Below are 17,784 nucleotides of genomic sequence, written 5' to 3'. Positions count from 1 at the left end.
CACCAAGGGAGGCACACAATCGACCTATAACAAGAACAATAGGGGTGGATACCGTGGGAACAGCACCAAAGGCAGAGGACGTGGAAATAATAATACCAGATCCTCCGCCACTAACAAACAGTGACGTCTTGTCACTGCCCCCCGACCATACCACGCCAGTCGGGGGAGACTTCAGCAGTTTCTGCTAGTCTGGGAAAGCATTACCACGAACAGTTGGTGAGACAACTTATACGTCACGGCTTTTGTCTAGAGTTAACGTCCACTCCACCCAACATACCCCCAAGGCACCGTCCTATGTCCACAGAGCACATGCACTTATTGCAGCAAGAAGTCATCTCCATGCTGCAAAAAGCGGCCATAGAACTCGTGCCTTTAGACCAACAGGGTACAGGGGTGTATTCACTGTACTTCCTAATCCCCAAAAAAGACGGGTCTCTAAGGCCCATTCTAGACCTCGGACCCGTAAACCAATACATCCTGTCAGAACACTTTCACATGATCACTTTACAGCAAGTTCTGCCACTGCTCAGTCAGGGAGATTTCCTAGAAACCCTAGATCTGAAGGATGCCTACTTCCACATTCCCATGCACCCCAGTAAGAGGAAGTATCTCGGGTTCACCATCAACAACCAGCATTACCAGTTCAAGGTCCTGCCTTTCGGGGTCACTACTGCCCCCATAGTGTTTACAAAATGCTTGGCGACAGTGGCCGCGCATCTTCGGAGACAGCACATCCATGTCTATCCATGTCTATCCGTATCTAGACGACTGGCTTGTCCAAGCAAAATCTGCCCAGCAGTGTGCCAGCCATATGTCCCGCACAATTCACCTCCTACACAGTCTAGGATTTTCACTAAATTACCCGAAGTCTCATCTTCAACCCGCCCCTGTACAACAGTACCTAGGCGCGGAAATCAACACTCTCACTGCCACAGCGCGACCAAACTCAGCGAGAGTCCACAGCATGCAGGTGCTGATTCAAAAATTTAGACCACAACACTCACTCCCAGCGCAAGTGTTCATGCAACTAATAGGCATGATGGCCTCCTGCATCTTTATAGTCCCTCACGCGAGGCTGCAAATGCGTCCGCTTCAAGAATGCTTGGCACGCCAGTGGAACCAGGCTCAGGGACAACTGAGAGACCTAGTGTTGGTGACCGGTCGTGCATACAACTCTCTGCATTGGTGGAACACACAAAACCTTTGCAAGGGACGACCGTTCCAGGAGCCTGTACCACAGGTGGTGCTGACAGCGGACGCATCTCTCCAGGGCTGGGGAGCTCATGTCCTCCATCATACTGTGCAGGCACTGTGGACCACACAGTAAAAGCGGTTGCACATCAACCTCCTGGAATTGATGGCAATCTTCATGGCGATGAAAGCATTCAAGTTGCATCTCTGCAACAAAGTCGTGCTCATACGGACAGACAACATGACTGCAATGTATTACATTCAGAAGCAGGGAGGGACACACTCTCCACAATTGTCACACTTAGCACAGTGCATGTGGAAGTGGGCCATTCAAAGGAACATGTTCCTCATGGTGGAACACCTCCCAGGCAGGGACAACCAGATGGCGGACCTGCTCAGCAGACACAGCCATCAGATGCACGAGTGGGAGATGCATCCCTCAGTGCTCCAACCATATTTCCAGCAGTGGGGTCATCCAGAGATAGACCTCTTCGCCACACAAGAAAACGCAAAATGCCCCACCTTCGCCGCCAGGTTCCCACACCCGCAGTCTCAGGGCAATGCCATATGGATGAACTGGTCGAACAAATTTGCGTACGCCTTTCCTCCAGCACCACTCATACCGCTGGTGGCACGCAAACTGAGGCAGCACTCCATGACACTCATCCTAGTTGCTCCGACGTGGGCAAGGCAAGCCTGTTATCCAGTATTGGGGTATCTTTCATAGATTCACATGCCTGAATCATTCCCCGTCGTCGAGGCGGGAGTCCCACGGTAAATTATATATATATAGCAGTGCCTAAAAACCATTAGTAGTAGGCTAGAAAAGGATATAGGCCCAACTAGGCCCAAAACTTAGCAGCCTATCTACATCATTATGTAAAAAGAACTGAAAATGTAGCCTCAGCCAATCAGCTAACCTCACCCTCTAGAACCTTCCCAGCCCAGGCAGTTCTCCTCAGATTTTCACCGCACTTCGTGTGTAAGGGAGTCTCCCTGAGTGCCTACTCAGTTTTTCTTCAAAATTTCTTCAAAATTTCTTCTATTCTCTCAAGATGTCTGAAAAGAAGGCTCTATTCAAGGCTTGTGGTTCCTGTTTAAAGAAGAGGGTACATGTGGACGACCAGCACTCTGATTGTATTTATTGTTTGCATCCTTCACATGTTGTGAAGGATTGCAGGATATGTCGAACCTTCCCTCCTAAGACCATCAGGGATAGAGAGGCAAGAGTTCTGTTGTGGCTGAAGTCGTCTGCCACAGATGATGAGGACAGAGCCTCTACCTCAAGTAAGAGAGCCAGTTCCAAAGAGAGGTGTTCTCCTGAGAGACTGAAAAAACCTAAACTCTCTCATAAACCCTCTGAGTCCACGAAGAGTGCTGCGTCAACAGAGCCTGCTACTGTGAGTACAGTCCGCACTAAAGCTGTCTCTTTGGTGTCCTCTCTCACTGTCACCACCTATTCTACGTCCTCTACGTCTTCAAGTACTGTTACCACCTCAGCAATTACTTCTCCTGTGATGTCCGTCATGGTTTCTTCTTCTGAGAAAAAATCATCGAAGAAAAGCTCGTCGTCGACGAGCCTTCCGTCGACGACCAAATCACCATCTACGAAGCATTCGTCATCGCTTCCGTCGACGCTTCCGTCGACGGCTACCCCGTCGACGAAGGTTTCCACTATCCCGTCGACGAAGATCCCGTCGACGAAGATCGTCGACGTCGACGAAGGCCTCGTCGACGAAGACCCCGTCGACGACGAGTCCGTCGACGAAGACCCCGTCGACGACGAGTCCGTCGACGAAGACCCCGTCGACGACGAGTCCGTCGACGAAGACCCCGTCGACGACGAGTCCGTCGACGACGAGCCCGTCGACGACGAGTCCGTCGACGACGAGCCCGTCGACGAAGGTTTCAGCTCCATCGACGACGAAGAGTCCGTCGACGGGTCCGTCTACTAGGACGCCTTCAAAAAAGTCCTCGTCGACGATTCCAACACCGATGACGATACCGTCAACGACAATGCCGGCAACTCACACATCTGTTTCACTTCTACCGTCGACAGCAGCGCTGGCATCTTTGAATGTGCCGTCTACGCATTTATTGCCCACATCTCCGGTAAGGGTACAGTATACCCATTTCCAGATGAAATCATTTCAGAGACAGAGTTACTCTCATTTGTCTCCCCTCTTGCCTTCGCATATTTTGGAAAACTACGTGGAGGCAGATTCTGATGATGAAGGGGATGATGACGAGCCTTTTGGAGTGGCCCATCACCCTTCCCAGTTACACATCAAATATCAAGAGGATGAAGATGATGATGACGTTCATTACTACCAGGAAAATTTAGCTACTCCTTATCAGGAGCAACAACACGCAGAAGACACGACTCATCTTCCGTCTTCTCTAATTCATGATTTGCAGGCCATGCTGGCTGATTATCGTCAGAGGTTTCCACCAACTCTGCCTGCTCCAAATCCTGTGCCAGTAGACATGCCGACAAATTCCCCGCCACATCCTTCGCACTCGCCAAGGCAGGATGTTGACCCCGGGACTGGAGGTCATGATGTTGACGTCTCCTCTCCAGATGAGGATGAAAGTGAGGATGGTGAACTTCCGGATACTACGCCTACGGAACCATGGAATGATTACATCATTCCTATGCCTTCTCCTAATTTGCCACAACCTTCAGATTCTCCGCCAGAAGACATAGGAGGTTTTCATAACATCATGCATCGGGCAGCTGCTCGATTTGCAATTACAGTTTCGGTTGAGCAGACTGACTGTTTTCTTCATGATTTCAAAGAAGGGTATAGAAGGGTATCCAGATCTATCCCTATCATTGAATACATTTGGAAAGAAGGGATTAATATAATGAAGACGCCAGCGTCCATCCCGGCGGTTCTTCCAAGAGTCGACAAGAAGTACCGAGCACCACCGGATACTCCTTCATGTTTGATCGGTCATCCACGACCTGACTCAGTGATTTTACAAGCGGCTCAACAACGATCCAAGAATCCGGCAGCACCAATTTCAACACCTCCAGACAAAGAGGGCAGGAGGTTGGATGCGATTGGGAAGAAGTTCTCAACTAATGCCGCTGCTACTGTTAAGATTGCTAATTCTTTGGCAATTTTAGCACGTTATGACAGACAAATGTGGTCAGATCTGTCGGAATTCATCAACCTGGTTCCCCAAGACCGTGTTGAAGAGGTCAGGAAGGTTGTCATGGAAGGCGAGCGGGCAGCTTCTGAGATTATCGACTGCGCCCTCGATGTCTCTAATACAGCCTTTAGGCAATTGGCCGGAGCGGCAGTTCTTAGACGGCACGGATGGCTCAAGGCGACTTCTTTCAGACCTGAAGTCCAGACCAAAATACTTGACATGGCCTATGATGGCGAGTTATTGTTTGGCAAACACATAGATGAAGCATTGCTTGCGATCAAAACGGATACTGATACGGCCAAATCGCTTGGTACACTACAGTATAAGCGAGGTTTTTTCAGAGGAGCAAGAGGCCGTGGTTTTCCTTCCAGAGGACATTATCAAAATCAGCAAAACCGCCAGTATCAACCTCAGAATAAGCCGTACTACCAACAGTCCTATCGACAGTCATCGTCAGCGGGTTTCTCTCGTCAAGGAGGGAAACGACGTTCTAACTACCAGGGACGCGATTCAAATAAACGCCAGTGAGTTTTGCCGGACACCATCCTCCCTTCCTTCCCTCCCCGTGGGCGCCAAGATCTCCGCCTTTTATCAACAGTGGCGGAAGATAACTTCAGATCAGTGGGTTCTGGACATAGTCAAACACGGACACACTCTGGAGTTCTTGCAGAAACCTCCAACGTCACCGCCCAGGGGTCCCTCCCCTCCTCGTCTTCATTTGTTATACATGGAAGCCATGAAGATGCTACACAAAAATGCGATAGAAAAAGTTCCAACATCCCAGAAAAATCAGGGGTTTTACTCTCGCTTCTTCCTTGTGGAAAAGGTTTCAGGAGAGTGGCGTCCAATTTTGGATCTACGAAACTTAAACAAATATCTGAAAAAGCAGAGTTTCCGCATGGTGACGCTCACGGATGTCCTCAATTGCCTCATGGAAGGCGATTTCATGGCTTCCTTGGATATGGAAGACGCTTACTTCCACATTCCCATTCATCCAAACCACCGCAAGTATCTGAGATTCACAGTGGCTGGTGTCCATTTTCAATTCAAGGTCCTCCCTTTCGGCCTGAAATCTGCACCGAGAATCTTTACCAAGACTCTAGTTCCGGTTGCAGCTGCGTTGAGGTCACAGGGAATCCAAGTATTCCCGTACCTCGACGATTGGTTAATAAAGAGTCCGACAAAAACTTCAACAAGGCAATCGGTCACAAGTGCTCTATCAATGTTCTCGAATCTGGGCCTGACCCTCAACGTCAAAAAATCACAACTGCAACCCAAACGAATTCTGACGTTCCTAGGAGCAGTACTGGACACTTCTCAGTGCAAGGCCTTCTTTACCCAAATTCGTCAGGACAAAATCACAAAGCTGGCAAGTCAAATACGGTCAAAAAAGTCTCTTTCGGTCCGACAGTTTGTTTCCCTGCTAGGGATGTGTTCCTCTGCACTCCATCTAGTCCCACTGGCTCGACTCAGAATGAGGCCTCTACAAGAGGAATTGCATCGACAGTGGCGGCAGATAGACGGATCTTTCGAGGACCGAATCAAGGTCACGCCCAAGATGAAACAAGCTCTTCTATGGTGGGCGGCAAAGAACAATTTGTCTCCGGGGCTCACTTTTCTTCAGACCCTACCGGAATTTACTCTGACGACAGATGCCTCCATGGAGGGTTGGGGAGGCCATCTTCAAGACCTTCAAGTGCAGGGACGGTGGTCCCATCAGTACAAGCACAAACACATCAACTGCCTCGAGTTGAGGGCCATTTTTCTGTCCTTGCGAGCCTTCCTGCCAAGAATTGCGGGCTCTGCAGTGCTGGTGCGCACGGACAACACCACCAGCATGTTTTACGTAAACAAGCAAGGGGGCATGAAATCTCTAGCCCTGTCTCTTCAAGCACAAGAAATGTGGGAATGGTTACTCCATCACAAAATTTCCCTCAGAGCGGAACATGTTCAGGGAATTCAGAATTCTCTGGCCGACGATCTCAGCAGATCGTTCACAGGATGTCACGAGTGGGAACTCGAACAAAGCCAAGTGGAAACAATTTTCCAGCTCTGGGGCACACCAACGCTGGACCTGTTTGCCACGCAACAGAACAGCAAATGCATATACTTTGCCAGCAGGTTCCACCAGCAAGGATCGAGAGGAAATGCCCTGTTGATGAGGTGGACCGGAATCTTTGCGTATGCCTTCCCTCCAATTCCTCTCATCCCAAAGGTTCTACAGAAAATGAAGAGAGAACGTTGCTCTCTAATCCTAATTGCTCCTCGCTGGCCGAGACAGTATTGGTTCCAGGAGATTCTGATACTCTCCCATCAACCTCCACTGCGCCTCAAGCCGACACTTTCAATGCTGACAAGGGAGGAAGGACAAATACTTCATCCAGATCCTCAGTCGCTGCACTTGCACGCCTGGCTCCTGACTTCCTAGAGTTTAAGGACCTGGAGATTTCTCCAGACTGTAGAGCTGTTCTATCTCAGGCTCGTGCACAGTCTACCATCAGAACCTATCGCTTCAAATGGAAGAGATTCTGTTTATGGTGCGGAGAGCGTGATGTCCATCCACTACAAGCTCCTCCAGAGAAGATTCTGCCTTATCTGCTGTCTCTAGCCAGATCAGGTCTCGCTTTTTCTTCTATCAAAGTTCACCTTGCTGCCATATCCAGATTCAGAAAGAGTTACAACAAACCATCTTTGTGCTCTTCCTCTTTAATTAAACAGTTCCTTAAAGGGTTATTTCGAGTTTTCCCTCCAGTGCGGCCTCCTCCTCCTGAGTGGGATCTCAATATTGTGTTATCTCAATTGCTGAAAAGGCCTTTTGAACCAATTCATAAATCAGAACTTAAATTCTTGACTTGGAAAGTGGCTATTTTGTTGGCCCTCACTTCAGCCCGGAGAGTAAGTGAGATACAAGCGTTCACTATATCGGAACCTTTCCTACATTTCTCAAAAGATTGTGTGACACTTAGAACTCATCCTAAGTTTATTCCCAAAGTTCCAACCCAGTTTCACATCAATCAACCGGTGAAACTCAAAACTTTCTTTCCAGACCCCAAGACTCCAGCTGAAAGGATGCTGCATTCCTTGGATGTCCAAAGATGCCTCAAATTCTATTTACAAAAGACAAAAGATTTGCGCAAATCTACCCAGCTGTTTGTAGCTTATGGCCAAGCTACACGTGGTCAGGCTGTGACGAAAGCAACTATTGCCAGATGGCTTTCCTCTGTCATTGTCTTCTGTCATGAGAAAGCGAACAAGCCCCTGACAAGAACGGTTAAGGCGCATTCCACCAGGATGATGTCAGCGTCTACAGCCCTATTTGCAGGGGTGACCCTGGAAAACATCTGCCGTGCTGCTACATGGAAAAGTGTGCATACTTTTACCAAGCACTATTGCCTGCAGCCGGTGCTACATGAAGATACGTCAGTGGGAGAAGCAGTGTTGCAGCATCTTCTTCACTGAGGTCAGCCTTTTATGGTTTTCTTGTTTTCTATTGTTACATTTGTGCTAACATACTGTTTTAATGCTCTATATATATGGTATATGAAGGTATTGTCATGATTATGCATATGTACTGAAATATGTTCTTGCTCTAGTACCTTCCAGGTTGTGTGGGGATATATGGTTTGGATTGTCTCCCACCTTCCTCTACCGACAGTTATGGTTATTACTGCTTGCTATTCTGATTCAGGCATGTGAATCTATGAAAGATACCCCAATACTGGATAAGAAAACAAGTTACTTACCTGTAACTACAGTTATCCAGTATTGGTATCTTTCATAGATTCACATGCACCCACCCTCCTCCCCGACTGGGCAGTTCTTATTATGGATACTACTTCTCACTTGTGCTGGGAAAATCTGAGGAGAACTGCCTGGGCTGGGAAGGTTCTAGAGGGTGAGGTTAGCTGATTGGCTGAGGCTACATTTTCAGTTCTTTTTACATAATGATGTAGATAGGCTGCTAAGTTTTGGGCCTAGTTGGGCCTATATCCTTTTCTAGCCTACTACTAATGGTTTTTAGGCACTGCTATATATATATAATTTACCGTGGGACTCCCGCCTCGACGACGGGGAATGATTCAGGCATGTGAATCTATGAAAGATACCAATACTGGATAACTGTAGTTACAGGTAAGTAACTTGTTTTCTTACACCACGTTTCTAGAACTTTCAGTGGTGCCCCACCAGCGACTAAAACTCACACCCAGTCTCCTCACTCAGAGCCATGGAGACATTCAGCACCCAGATCCGCAGCAGTTGAACCTTGCAATCTGGCTCCTGAGGTCATAGAGTTTGGCTATCTAAACCTGCCCCCTGACTGTATGGACATCATCAAGGAGGCTAGACGGCCTACCACCAGGGCATGCTATGCGGCAAAATGGAAGCGTTTTGTCATCTACTGTTCCAATAATAACATTAATCCACTGGATGCTTCCACGTAAAAAGTCATATGTTACTTGCTGCACCTATACAAATGCAATCTAGCGTATAGTTCCATCAGGATACACTTGGCTGCAATGGCCGCATATCTTCAAAATAGACAGCACCTCTCCCTTTTCAGAGTACCAGCCATTAAAGCTTTCATGGAAGGACTCAAAAGAGTCATTCCCCCAAGACACCCACCTTCGCCTGTCTGGAACCTCAATATAGTCCTCACCAGGCTCATGGGTCCACCATTTGAACTTCTTCACTCTTGTGAGATACAATTTCTCACATGGAAAGTGGCTTTTCTGGTGGCGATCACGTCGCTCAGACGGGTTAGTGAGCTGCAAGCACTCACTATTCAAGAGCCTTTCATTCAAATTCATGCTAATAGGGTGGTGCTGCGTACCAACCCTAAATTTATGCCCAAGGTGGTGTCACAGTTCCACATTAACCAAACTATTGAACTACCAGTATTTTTCCCAAGTCCTGATTCAGTAGCAGACAGAGCACTACACACACTAGTTGTTAAGAGGGCTCTCCTGTATTACATAGACAGGACTAAAGAATTCAGGAAAACTAAACAACTGTTTGTTGCCTTCTTTCCACAGCACAAGGCAACCCAATTTCAAAGTCAGGTATAGCCAGATGGATTGTTAAGTGCATACAGATCTGTTATCAAAAGGCTAAACGCACATTAACAGTTCCCCCACGAGCGCATTACACACGCAAGTTAGGGGCATCCATGGCTTTCCTGGGTAACATTCCTCTAGAGGACATTTGTACAGCAGCCACATGGACCACCATCCACACATTCACCAAACACTACTGTTTGGATGTACACTCAAAACAGCAAGCTGCGGTAGGTCAAGCTGTTCTAAGAACTCTTTTTCAGACTGCTGCAGCTGGCACGGGCAACCGCCGCTAAGGAGGGTACTACTATTTATTCTATGCATAGATATAAATTCAGCAGCCCACATGCCTCGAACGAAATATGCTACTTACCAGTATGCATCTGTTCTTGGCATGTAGGGCTGCTGACATTTATATCGCCCACCCTCCTCCCCGGTGCCTGTCGCACTCAGTTTTATTCTCAGGCATGGTCATCACTTACTGTATCATACTCCATCTCTGCCACAATGGCGAAAAACAATCTGAGCATGGAGGGGATGCCCATGCGCACTGTAGTCCAGGGGAGGAGCCACCTATCTCGTGATACTTCGAAGACTCTTCCAGGACAACAATGTGCAATCATCCTGACCCAACACTAGGCGGCGATCTATGCATAGATATAAATGTCAGCAGCCCTACATGCCAAGAACAGATGCATACTGGTAAGTAGAATATTCCTTCTCTCTCTGGGGAATCTCAGTTGAAATCATAAGCTACACGCCCTCCTTACCAGTGGAAGAGACGGAGCTAATTAATGAACATTCACTTTCTCTACATGCAACGGCCACCTGCTGGGCAAGATGGCTTACTGGTGCACTGCGAGCCCTTAAAGGCACTGTCTCTATGCATATCTGCACAGTTGCTAACAATAGGGCCACATTGTCACTTCCATCTTTTTCCTTTTAAAAAAGAGTTTGTGAAATAGATTTACATATTTAAATACTGCAACTCCAGTTAATTTTTCTTATTTTTTTTTTATGTGTATATAACCCTTTTTCAAATGCAATCTAAGGCAGTTGGCCAATATAACCATCCTATACACTGCAGAACATTACTGTCTTAAGTGTCTTTCCAGCCCTTAATGAAGAATGGGCAACATCTACACTTAAGGTGTATTGTTAAGAAGTGCTCCAGGATTCCCGCACGCGGGGGTACTATTCAGTGCTAATGATTTTAATGGAGATTCCCCTGAGAAAGAAGTAGGATTACAGGTAAGAAACCATTCCTATTCATCTGTTGAGGATTTAAAAAAGTTATTTTTTTTGCCAAAACGTCTTCTGCTTTATTGGAGTTTCCTTAGTTTATTCAGATTTCTAATGTCTGGGCACATCAGTTTTTGTCTTTGTACATTTGAGTGACTTCTGATTCACAAAAATTTAAATGAATTCATTTTTATGTGGCTTCATTTTTATTTGCACCTTTATCCTCACCTGCATTTTGTATTTCTCTTTAGGCATCGCTATCTTTAAGTCCAGACCAGACGCCGACACCTTCCGCTCTTCCTGCTGCAACTCAGCCACAGGTGTTCCAGGCTGGTTCAAGCAAACCACTGCATAGTAGTGGAATAAATGTGAATGCAGCCCCATTCCAGTCCATGCAAACAGTAAGTGGTCACTTTAATGAACACTTCATAGCTATTTTTTGTTAGGTATTCAAATATTAAACCTAGAACATTTTTATTGCCCTGTTCTCTACTTTCTCTTGCAGAAGTCACCACAAGTGTGACCCACACATTGTTTATATAAATATATATGTGCTTGGGATTTATAGGTATTCAATATGAATGCGCCTGTTCCTCCTGCGAGTGAGCCTGAAAACCTAAAACCACAAGCACAGTACCAAGCCAATTACAACCAGACATTCTCCAACCAGCCTCTCCAAGTAGAACCGTCGGAACTTCAACAAGAACAGCTCCAAACGGGTAGGGATTTGTGTGTTTCGTGATTGGAGGCTTGTGAAATACTGGAAGAAAGGTCCTATTTAGATTCAGGTTGAGGGGCATGGGTAAAAAGAGGGGTGGATTGAACCCTTAAAACAAACATTCTCAACTTCAGAATCATTAAACTAAATATTTTCGCCACTCATGTGGAAAAAAGCTATCTTTTGAGCAGCCCCTTAAATGTATCCTGCCGCCCTCACAAGGGATTGCGAGGTTCCTTTTTGTCATCCTTTTTCCCCCACTTTTGTCAGTCTCTATTTTCTTCCCCCTTTTATTTGTAGTACCTCTGTACCTTTTTCGACTGTCTTGATTTACAAATTAGCAAAAAAATTATTGCAAATGTCTGGCTCATATCAACATGTATGCTTGAAAAAGTTAATAAAATATAAAAATGTTTTGTTAAGGTAATTTGCTGCAACTATATTTTAAATTATCACCATAGACTCAAAAGTTAATAAAATAAATATAAAAATGTTTTGTTAAGGTAATTTGCTGCAACTATATTTTAAATTATCACCATAGACTCAAAAGAAAAGCAGTGTTTCTACAAACATTGGTATACAAAGGCAACATTTTGAAATTAACATTCATCACAATACGAAATTGGTTTAGGATCTACACAAAAACATTTGCAGATTGACACATCTTTATGCTTGTACAGAGTGCCACATGTATACTCCTCTGGCCACTAATGCTGAAGCAATGCTAGTTACCAAAATACATATTTCTCACTTTTAAACATTTCCACCTCTTTTCCAGCATTTCATTTATCCGCCATCTAGCGTTGACTTTGAATGTTGGCAATCTATTTCACTACAAAAAATTCTTTGACCTTTATATTGTGCTCCTCTCTTAAGCCCAGAGCACTCCAGGATGACTGCCTCAGGCTGTTATTTTTCCATCATCAGTTCAGATGTTCAGCTCAAGTTCTGGGACAGTCAAACTACTTCTATATGATCCTATTCAGTGCTGATGTTCAATTGTCATGTTATAGCAGGGATACTTAAACTGCGGTCCGGGGGACGCATGCAGCCGACCTGACCTTTAATCGCGACCCCCTAGTGAACAGCAGCACAGGGCTGCTGTTCACATGATGGAGCAGGAACACTCAAAGCTGTGAAACAGACCGGCAGTAAGGGTGAAGAAGAGCAGTAGGTGTCCTAGACAACTTATCTTTAGGAACACTTTAGTGTTAAAGATATATTGCACTAAACATGTAAAAACATGATAAACTCTCTGCAATCTTCAAAAAAGTAGATTTTAATTATCCCTGGGCAAAGTACTACGCTTCGCTCGCGTAGTTTTGCAGTGTGAATCTTTCTGGATTCACTATGCTGTGCATTATTCCACGTTCTAGTGGTTGGGTCTGGAATCGTAGTCTTTTCTTTTTTTTTTTTTTTTTTTTGGTGTTTTTCGTAGCCCAGGTGGGCGTCTACGTCCCACCTTTTGGTGTCCGTCCTGTGACGACGGCATGCTTCCTGCAGAAACTCCCACCCTTGGGCGCCATCTTCAGATTCTTTTTTCCGCCGTTGGGTCTGGATCGTTCCCGAGAGGGCTCCAGAGATTTGGAGAAAAGAGAAGCCAAAGCCAAGTTTTTGGGAAGAAAAGTTTGAGATGACGAAGTGAGACTACAGCATCAAAGGGGTCGACGAAGGAAGAGTATCTTCGAGGAACTTCGACGTCCAGAAGAGAATGCGCAATCAGGGGGCCCCCTAAACGCAAGAGATGGACCACACACCATTCAAATTCTGCCGAACTGCCACCACAAGTACGCGCAGAAAGACCAACACCCAGTTTGCAACCTCTGCCTGACAGTAGACCACGACAGCAGGAACTGCAACACCTGCTCCACCTTTATGCCAAAGACCCTGCGAGTGAGAGAGGCAAAGAAGAGCTAATTTCGCCATGCAGGGCAAGGGCCAACCACCGTCCCTTCGAGACCTGGGACTCTCGACCGACGAGGAGTATTACGTCGCCGAAGAAGACGATGGCTACACGGTCGTAGAGACCGATAATACGAAGACTCCAGAAAAGGTAGGAGACTCGACGTCCCAAAAAGGCCCGCAAGCGCCGACGCCGAAAGCTCCCGCGTCCGCAGCAACACCCAGGGCCAGCGGATCCTCACAGGACGACTCCTAGGCGCCGAAGGGCGGCGACCAACCAAGGTCGTCAAAGCATCCACGAAAAGGCACGCTCGAGGCCGAAGACCTCTTCGACGTCGACGAAGGACACAAGACCACTCTCTATGCCGAAACCAGTCTCGACGCCGAAACCGGTCTCGGCGCCATCAAGCCAGACAAAGAGACTGGCACAACCAATCGACGCCGAACAGGCTGGCGAGATGGAAAGAAAGAAGAGAAGACTCGAGGCAGAGATGGAGAACATCCTACAGCGAAAGAAAGATTTCGACGAAAGGATGAAAGGGTATACAATTCCGTCTAAGCCAAAGCCACCGGTGGTAGAGTTCGTCGAGGAAGAAGAGGAGTTCGAGGTCGAAGGACTGTCGGAAAGCTAGGAAGGTCTGGAATATCGGGAAGAAGAGACCCCCTACTAAGAGGAGGAGGAAGATGACGACCAGAGGACTTTTCAGGGCTCGTCATACTCGGACACACAGGACCTAGAGTGGCCGGACCTCGAAGCCGAGTGTCCAGAAGAGGAAGTAGACACATATCCGGCGCGGCCCTCGCCGCCTGACGACATTGGACTTTTCAATGAAGTCGTCAAGAACGCAGCAGCAGCGTTCAAAGTAAAACTCTAGGAGGAACAGCCGAAGGCGGATTTCCTCATGGGAACACTGCTCCCAATACAAACTAGGAGCCAGTACCTGCCAATGCTCGAAAGCATCAAAGGACAAGGGAGAGAGGCCTTCAAGGAGCCTGCGACTTGTAAACCCGTCACACCCAGGACGGAGAAGAAGTACAAGCACTCCCCCAAGAACCCACCCTACATCCAGGGAACGGTCACTGCAGACTCCATCATTTTGGCAACAGCAAGGAAAACGGCGAATGTCCCGACAACGTCAGGACCACCTCCAGACAAGGAGAGCAGAAGGATGGACCTGACAGGGAGAAAGATCGAGAGGAATGCCGCAACGCACTGGCGCATGGCCTCTTCCAACGCCCTGCTGAACAGACACCAACACCAGATCCTGGACGACCTGGACCAGTTAGTCAAACACCTCTCACAATAATACCAGCAAAGAGCTATGCACCTGGTAGAGGAGGGGAAGAACGTGGCAAATTCTTGCCTAAAAACAGCACTGGACGGTGCAGACACAGCCAGCAGACTTATGATGCTGGACATCAGGGAAAGGAGACCAGCCTGGCTCAGAATATCAGGCTTTAAACCGGAGGTGCAACACAACATCCTGAACACCCCGTTCAACGGCGAAACACTATTCGGAGCTCCAGTGGACGAAAAGCTTACCCAGCTGAAAAAGGACAACGACACCGCAAGATCTATGGGGGCCTTGCAATTCAGAGGGACCCCGTCACGGAGATCAAACTGGAGAGGGGTAAACCAGCCGGGAACGCCGCACCAGACTTTCCACCAGGGCGACATCCAGACGCAAAAAGGCCAGCAAAAACAACACTGGCAATACCAACAGAGGGGCCAGTCGTTTCGCGGGAAGGGGAATGGCCGTGGAAACAGAAGAGGTGGACAACAACCCACCTCCAAGTGACTCTGCCACGCTACTAGTGCACACCCTTTCAAAAACTCCAGGGGTGGAGCACAGATACAACAAAGAGGAGTGGCTCGGACTAAACATGCAAGAGCACGTAACACAGTGGGAAGAAGACTGAACTTTTTCTTCCAGGAGTGGAAGAAAATAACTACAGACCGATCAATCAATCAATCAAAGCATTTATATAGCACACTACTCACCCGGAGGGTCTCAAGGTGCTTGGCGAGGGGGGTCCGCTACTGCTCGAACACTCAGTTCTTGAGCTGCTTCCTGAAGGCGAGGTGGTCTTGGGTCAGGCGGAGGCGGGTCGGGAGGGAGTTCCAAGTCTTGGCGGCCAGGTAGGAGAAGCACCTTCCTCCTGTGGTGGCTCTTCGGATGCGGGGGACGGCAGCGAGGACGTGGCTGGTCGATCGAAGCTGGCGTGTTGGAGTGTAGAAGTTGAGGCGGCTGTTGAGGTATCCTGGGCCTTGGTTGTGCAGGGCTTTGTGTGCGTGGGTGAGGAGACGGAAGGTGATTCTCTTGTTGACCGGGAGCCAGTGCAGGTCTCTCAGGTGTCCGGAGATGTGGCTGTGTCGGGGGATGTCGAGGATAAGTCTTGCTGAGGCGTTCTGGATCCGCTGGAGTCTCTTCTGGAGTTTGGCAGTGGTTCCGGCGTAGAGGGAGTTGCCGTAGTCCAGTCGACTGGTGACGAGGGCCTGGGTAACAGTCTTCCTGGTCTCGGTGGGGATCCACCTGAAGATCTTACGTAGCATGCGCAGGATGTTGAAGCACGACGAGGAGACGGCGTTGACTTGTCTGGTCATGGAGAGGGAGGAGTCCAGGATGAAGCCCAGGTTGCGTGCCTTGTCTGTTGGTTTGGGTGCGCTGCCCAGGGCAGGGGGCCACCAGGATTCATCCCAGGCGGAGGGCGAGGTGCCCAGGATGAGGACCTCCGTTTCAGGCGGCTGTTCATCATCCACTTGGCTATGTCTGTCATCCCTTCGTGTAGGTTGGCTCTGGCGGTGGCGGGGTCGTTGGTGAGGGAGAGGATCAGCTGGGTGTCGTCGGCATAAGAGATGATGTTGAGGTTGTGTTGGCGTGCGATGGCCTCAAGGGGGCTCATGTAGACATTGAAGAGGGTGGGGCTGTGCGAGGAGCCTTGAACGCCGCAAATGACTACGGTGGCTTCTGATCTGAACAGGGGGAGGCGGACTCTTCTGTGTCCTTCCGGCGAGGAAGGAGATGATCCATTCAAGTGCCTTCTCTTGGATTCCGACGTTGCAGAGGCGCTGCACTAGGGTGCGGTGGCAGACCGTGTCGAAAGCCGCGGAGAGGTCCAAGAGGATGAGGGCCGCTGTTTCCCCGTTGTCGAGCAGGGCTCGGATGTCATCAGTGGCTGCGATGAGGGCGGTCTCGGTGCTGTGGTTGGCCCGGAAGCCAGACTGCGAGCGGTCGAGGGATCCATTCGTCTCGAGGAAGGCGGCCAGCTGCTTGTTGACGGTCTTCTCGATGACTTTGGCCGGAAACTGGAGGAGCGAGATGGGGCGGTAGTTTGTGAGTTCGGTGGGGTCCGCTGATGGTTTCTTCAGTAGAGCGCTGAGTTCGGCGTGCTTCCAGCTCTCTGGGAAGGTAGCGGTGTCGAAGGAGGTGTTGATGATGTCCCGCAGGTGGGGTGCGATGACAGCGTCGGCCTTGTTGAAGACGTGGTGCGGGCAGGGGTCGGTTGGAGATCCGGAGTGGATGGAGTTCATCGTGAGTCGGGTTTCTTCGGTGTTGATCGGGGTCCAGGCGCGGAGGGTGGTGGTGGGGGGTGCAGGTACGGTCGTGGGGTGCGTTGGCTGTGTGGTGAAGCTGTTGTGTATGTCTGCGATCTTGTTGTGGAAGTAGGAGTCGAGGGAGTTGCAGAGGTCCTGTGATGGGGTGATGTTGTTGTTTCCGGCGTTGGGGTTGGAGAGCTCCTTGACGATGTTGAAGAGTTCCTTGCTGTTGTGTGCGTTGTTGTCCAGTCGCTCCTTGAATGCGGTTTTCTTGGTGGTATGGATCAGTTGGTGGTGTTCTCGAGTGGCGATCTTGAGGGTGGTCATGTTGTCTGGTGTTGGGTCTCTGCGCCAGGCTTTCTCGAGGGCTCGGCAGTTGAGTTAGATTCTCAACACCATACAGTACGGATACTACATATTGGAAAAAATACCACCAAACAGAAAACCAAAAAGAAGAGCACCAGCAAAGAAGGAACTAGAGCTACTTCAAAGGGAAGCACAAGAACTCCTGCAGAAGGAGGCTATCGAGCCTGTACCTCCCGTAGAGAGGAACAAGGGGGTGTACTCTATGTACTTCCTGGTACCAAAGGTAGACGAAACAATGAGACCCATCCTGGACCTATGGTTCCTCAACAAATACATAAAAACCTAAAAATTCAAAATGTCGTCCCTGCAAGAGGTCCTTCCACAGATACAAGGCGGGGACTTCATGGTCACCATAGACCTCAAAGATGCCTACCTGCACATCCCAATGAACAGGCGGCACAAACATCTGCTAAGATTTGTCATCAACACAGATCACTATCCATTCACAGCACTGGCATTCAGACTGAAATCAGCACCAAGGGTATTTACAAAGTGCTTTGCAGCAGTCGCAGCACACTTAAGGAGGGAAGGGATCCACGTATACCCTTACCTGGACGACTGGCTAATACAGGCAAGATCATACAAGACATGCAAACGGCACGCACAGCGAGTGA

General features: G+C 48.5%; 1 protein-coding gene across 14 annotated transcripts in view; it reads left to right on the top strand.

Moving 5' to 3' along the window:
• CAPRIN1 (cell cycle associated protein 1) overlaps positions 1 to 17,784 on the top strand; it is a 568,063-nt gene that overhangs the window by 395,856 nt on the left and 154,423 nt on the right. For all 14 annotated transcript variants that reach the window (XR_013609671.1, XR_013609672.1, XR_013609670.1 and 11 more), the window contains exons 13-14: positions 10,898 to 11,047; positions 11,215 to 11,365. Coding sequence is in view for 11 of the 14 variants with exons in the window: in XM_078684260.1 (XP_078540386.1) it covers positions 10,898 to 11,047; positions 11,215 to 11,365 (301 nt within the window). In the remaining 3 variants the exon portion in view is untranslated. The remainder of the gene's footprint in view (positions 1 to 10,897; positions 11,048 to 11,214; positions 11,366 to 17,784) is intronic.

This window comes from Lissotriton helveticus, chromosome 3_2, assembly GCF_964261635.1.
Source record: "Lissotriton helveticus chromosome 3_2, aLisHel1.1, whole genome shotgun sequence".
NCBI lineage: Eukaryota > Metazoa > Chordata > Amphibia > Caudata > Salamandridae > Lissotriton > Lissotriton helveticus.
The sequence above is the reverse complement of the archived record's forward strand: the minus strand, read 5'-3'. Positions and strand labels throughout refer to the sequence as shown.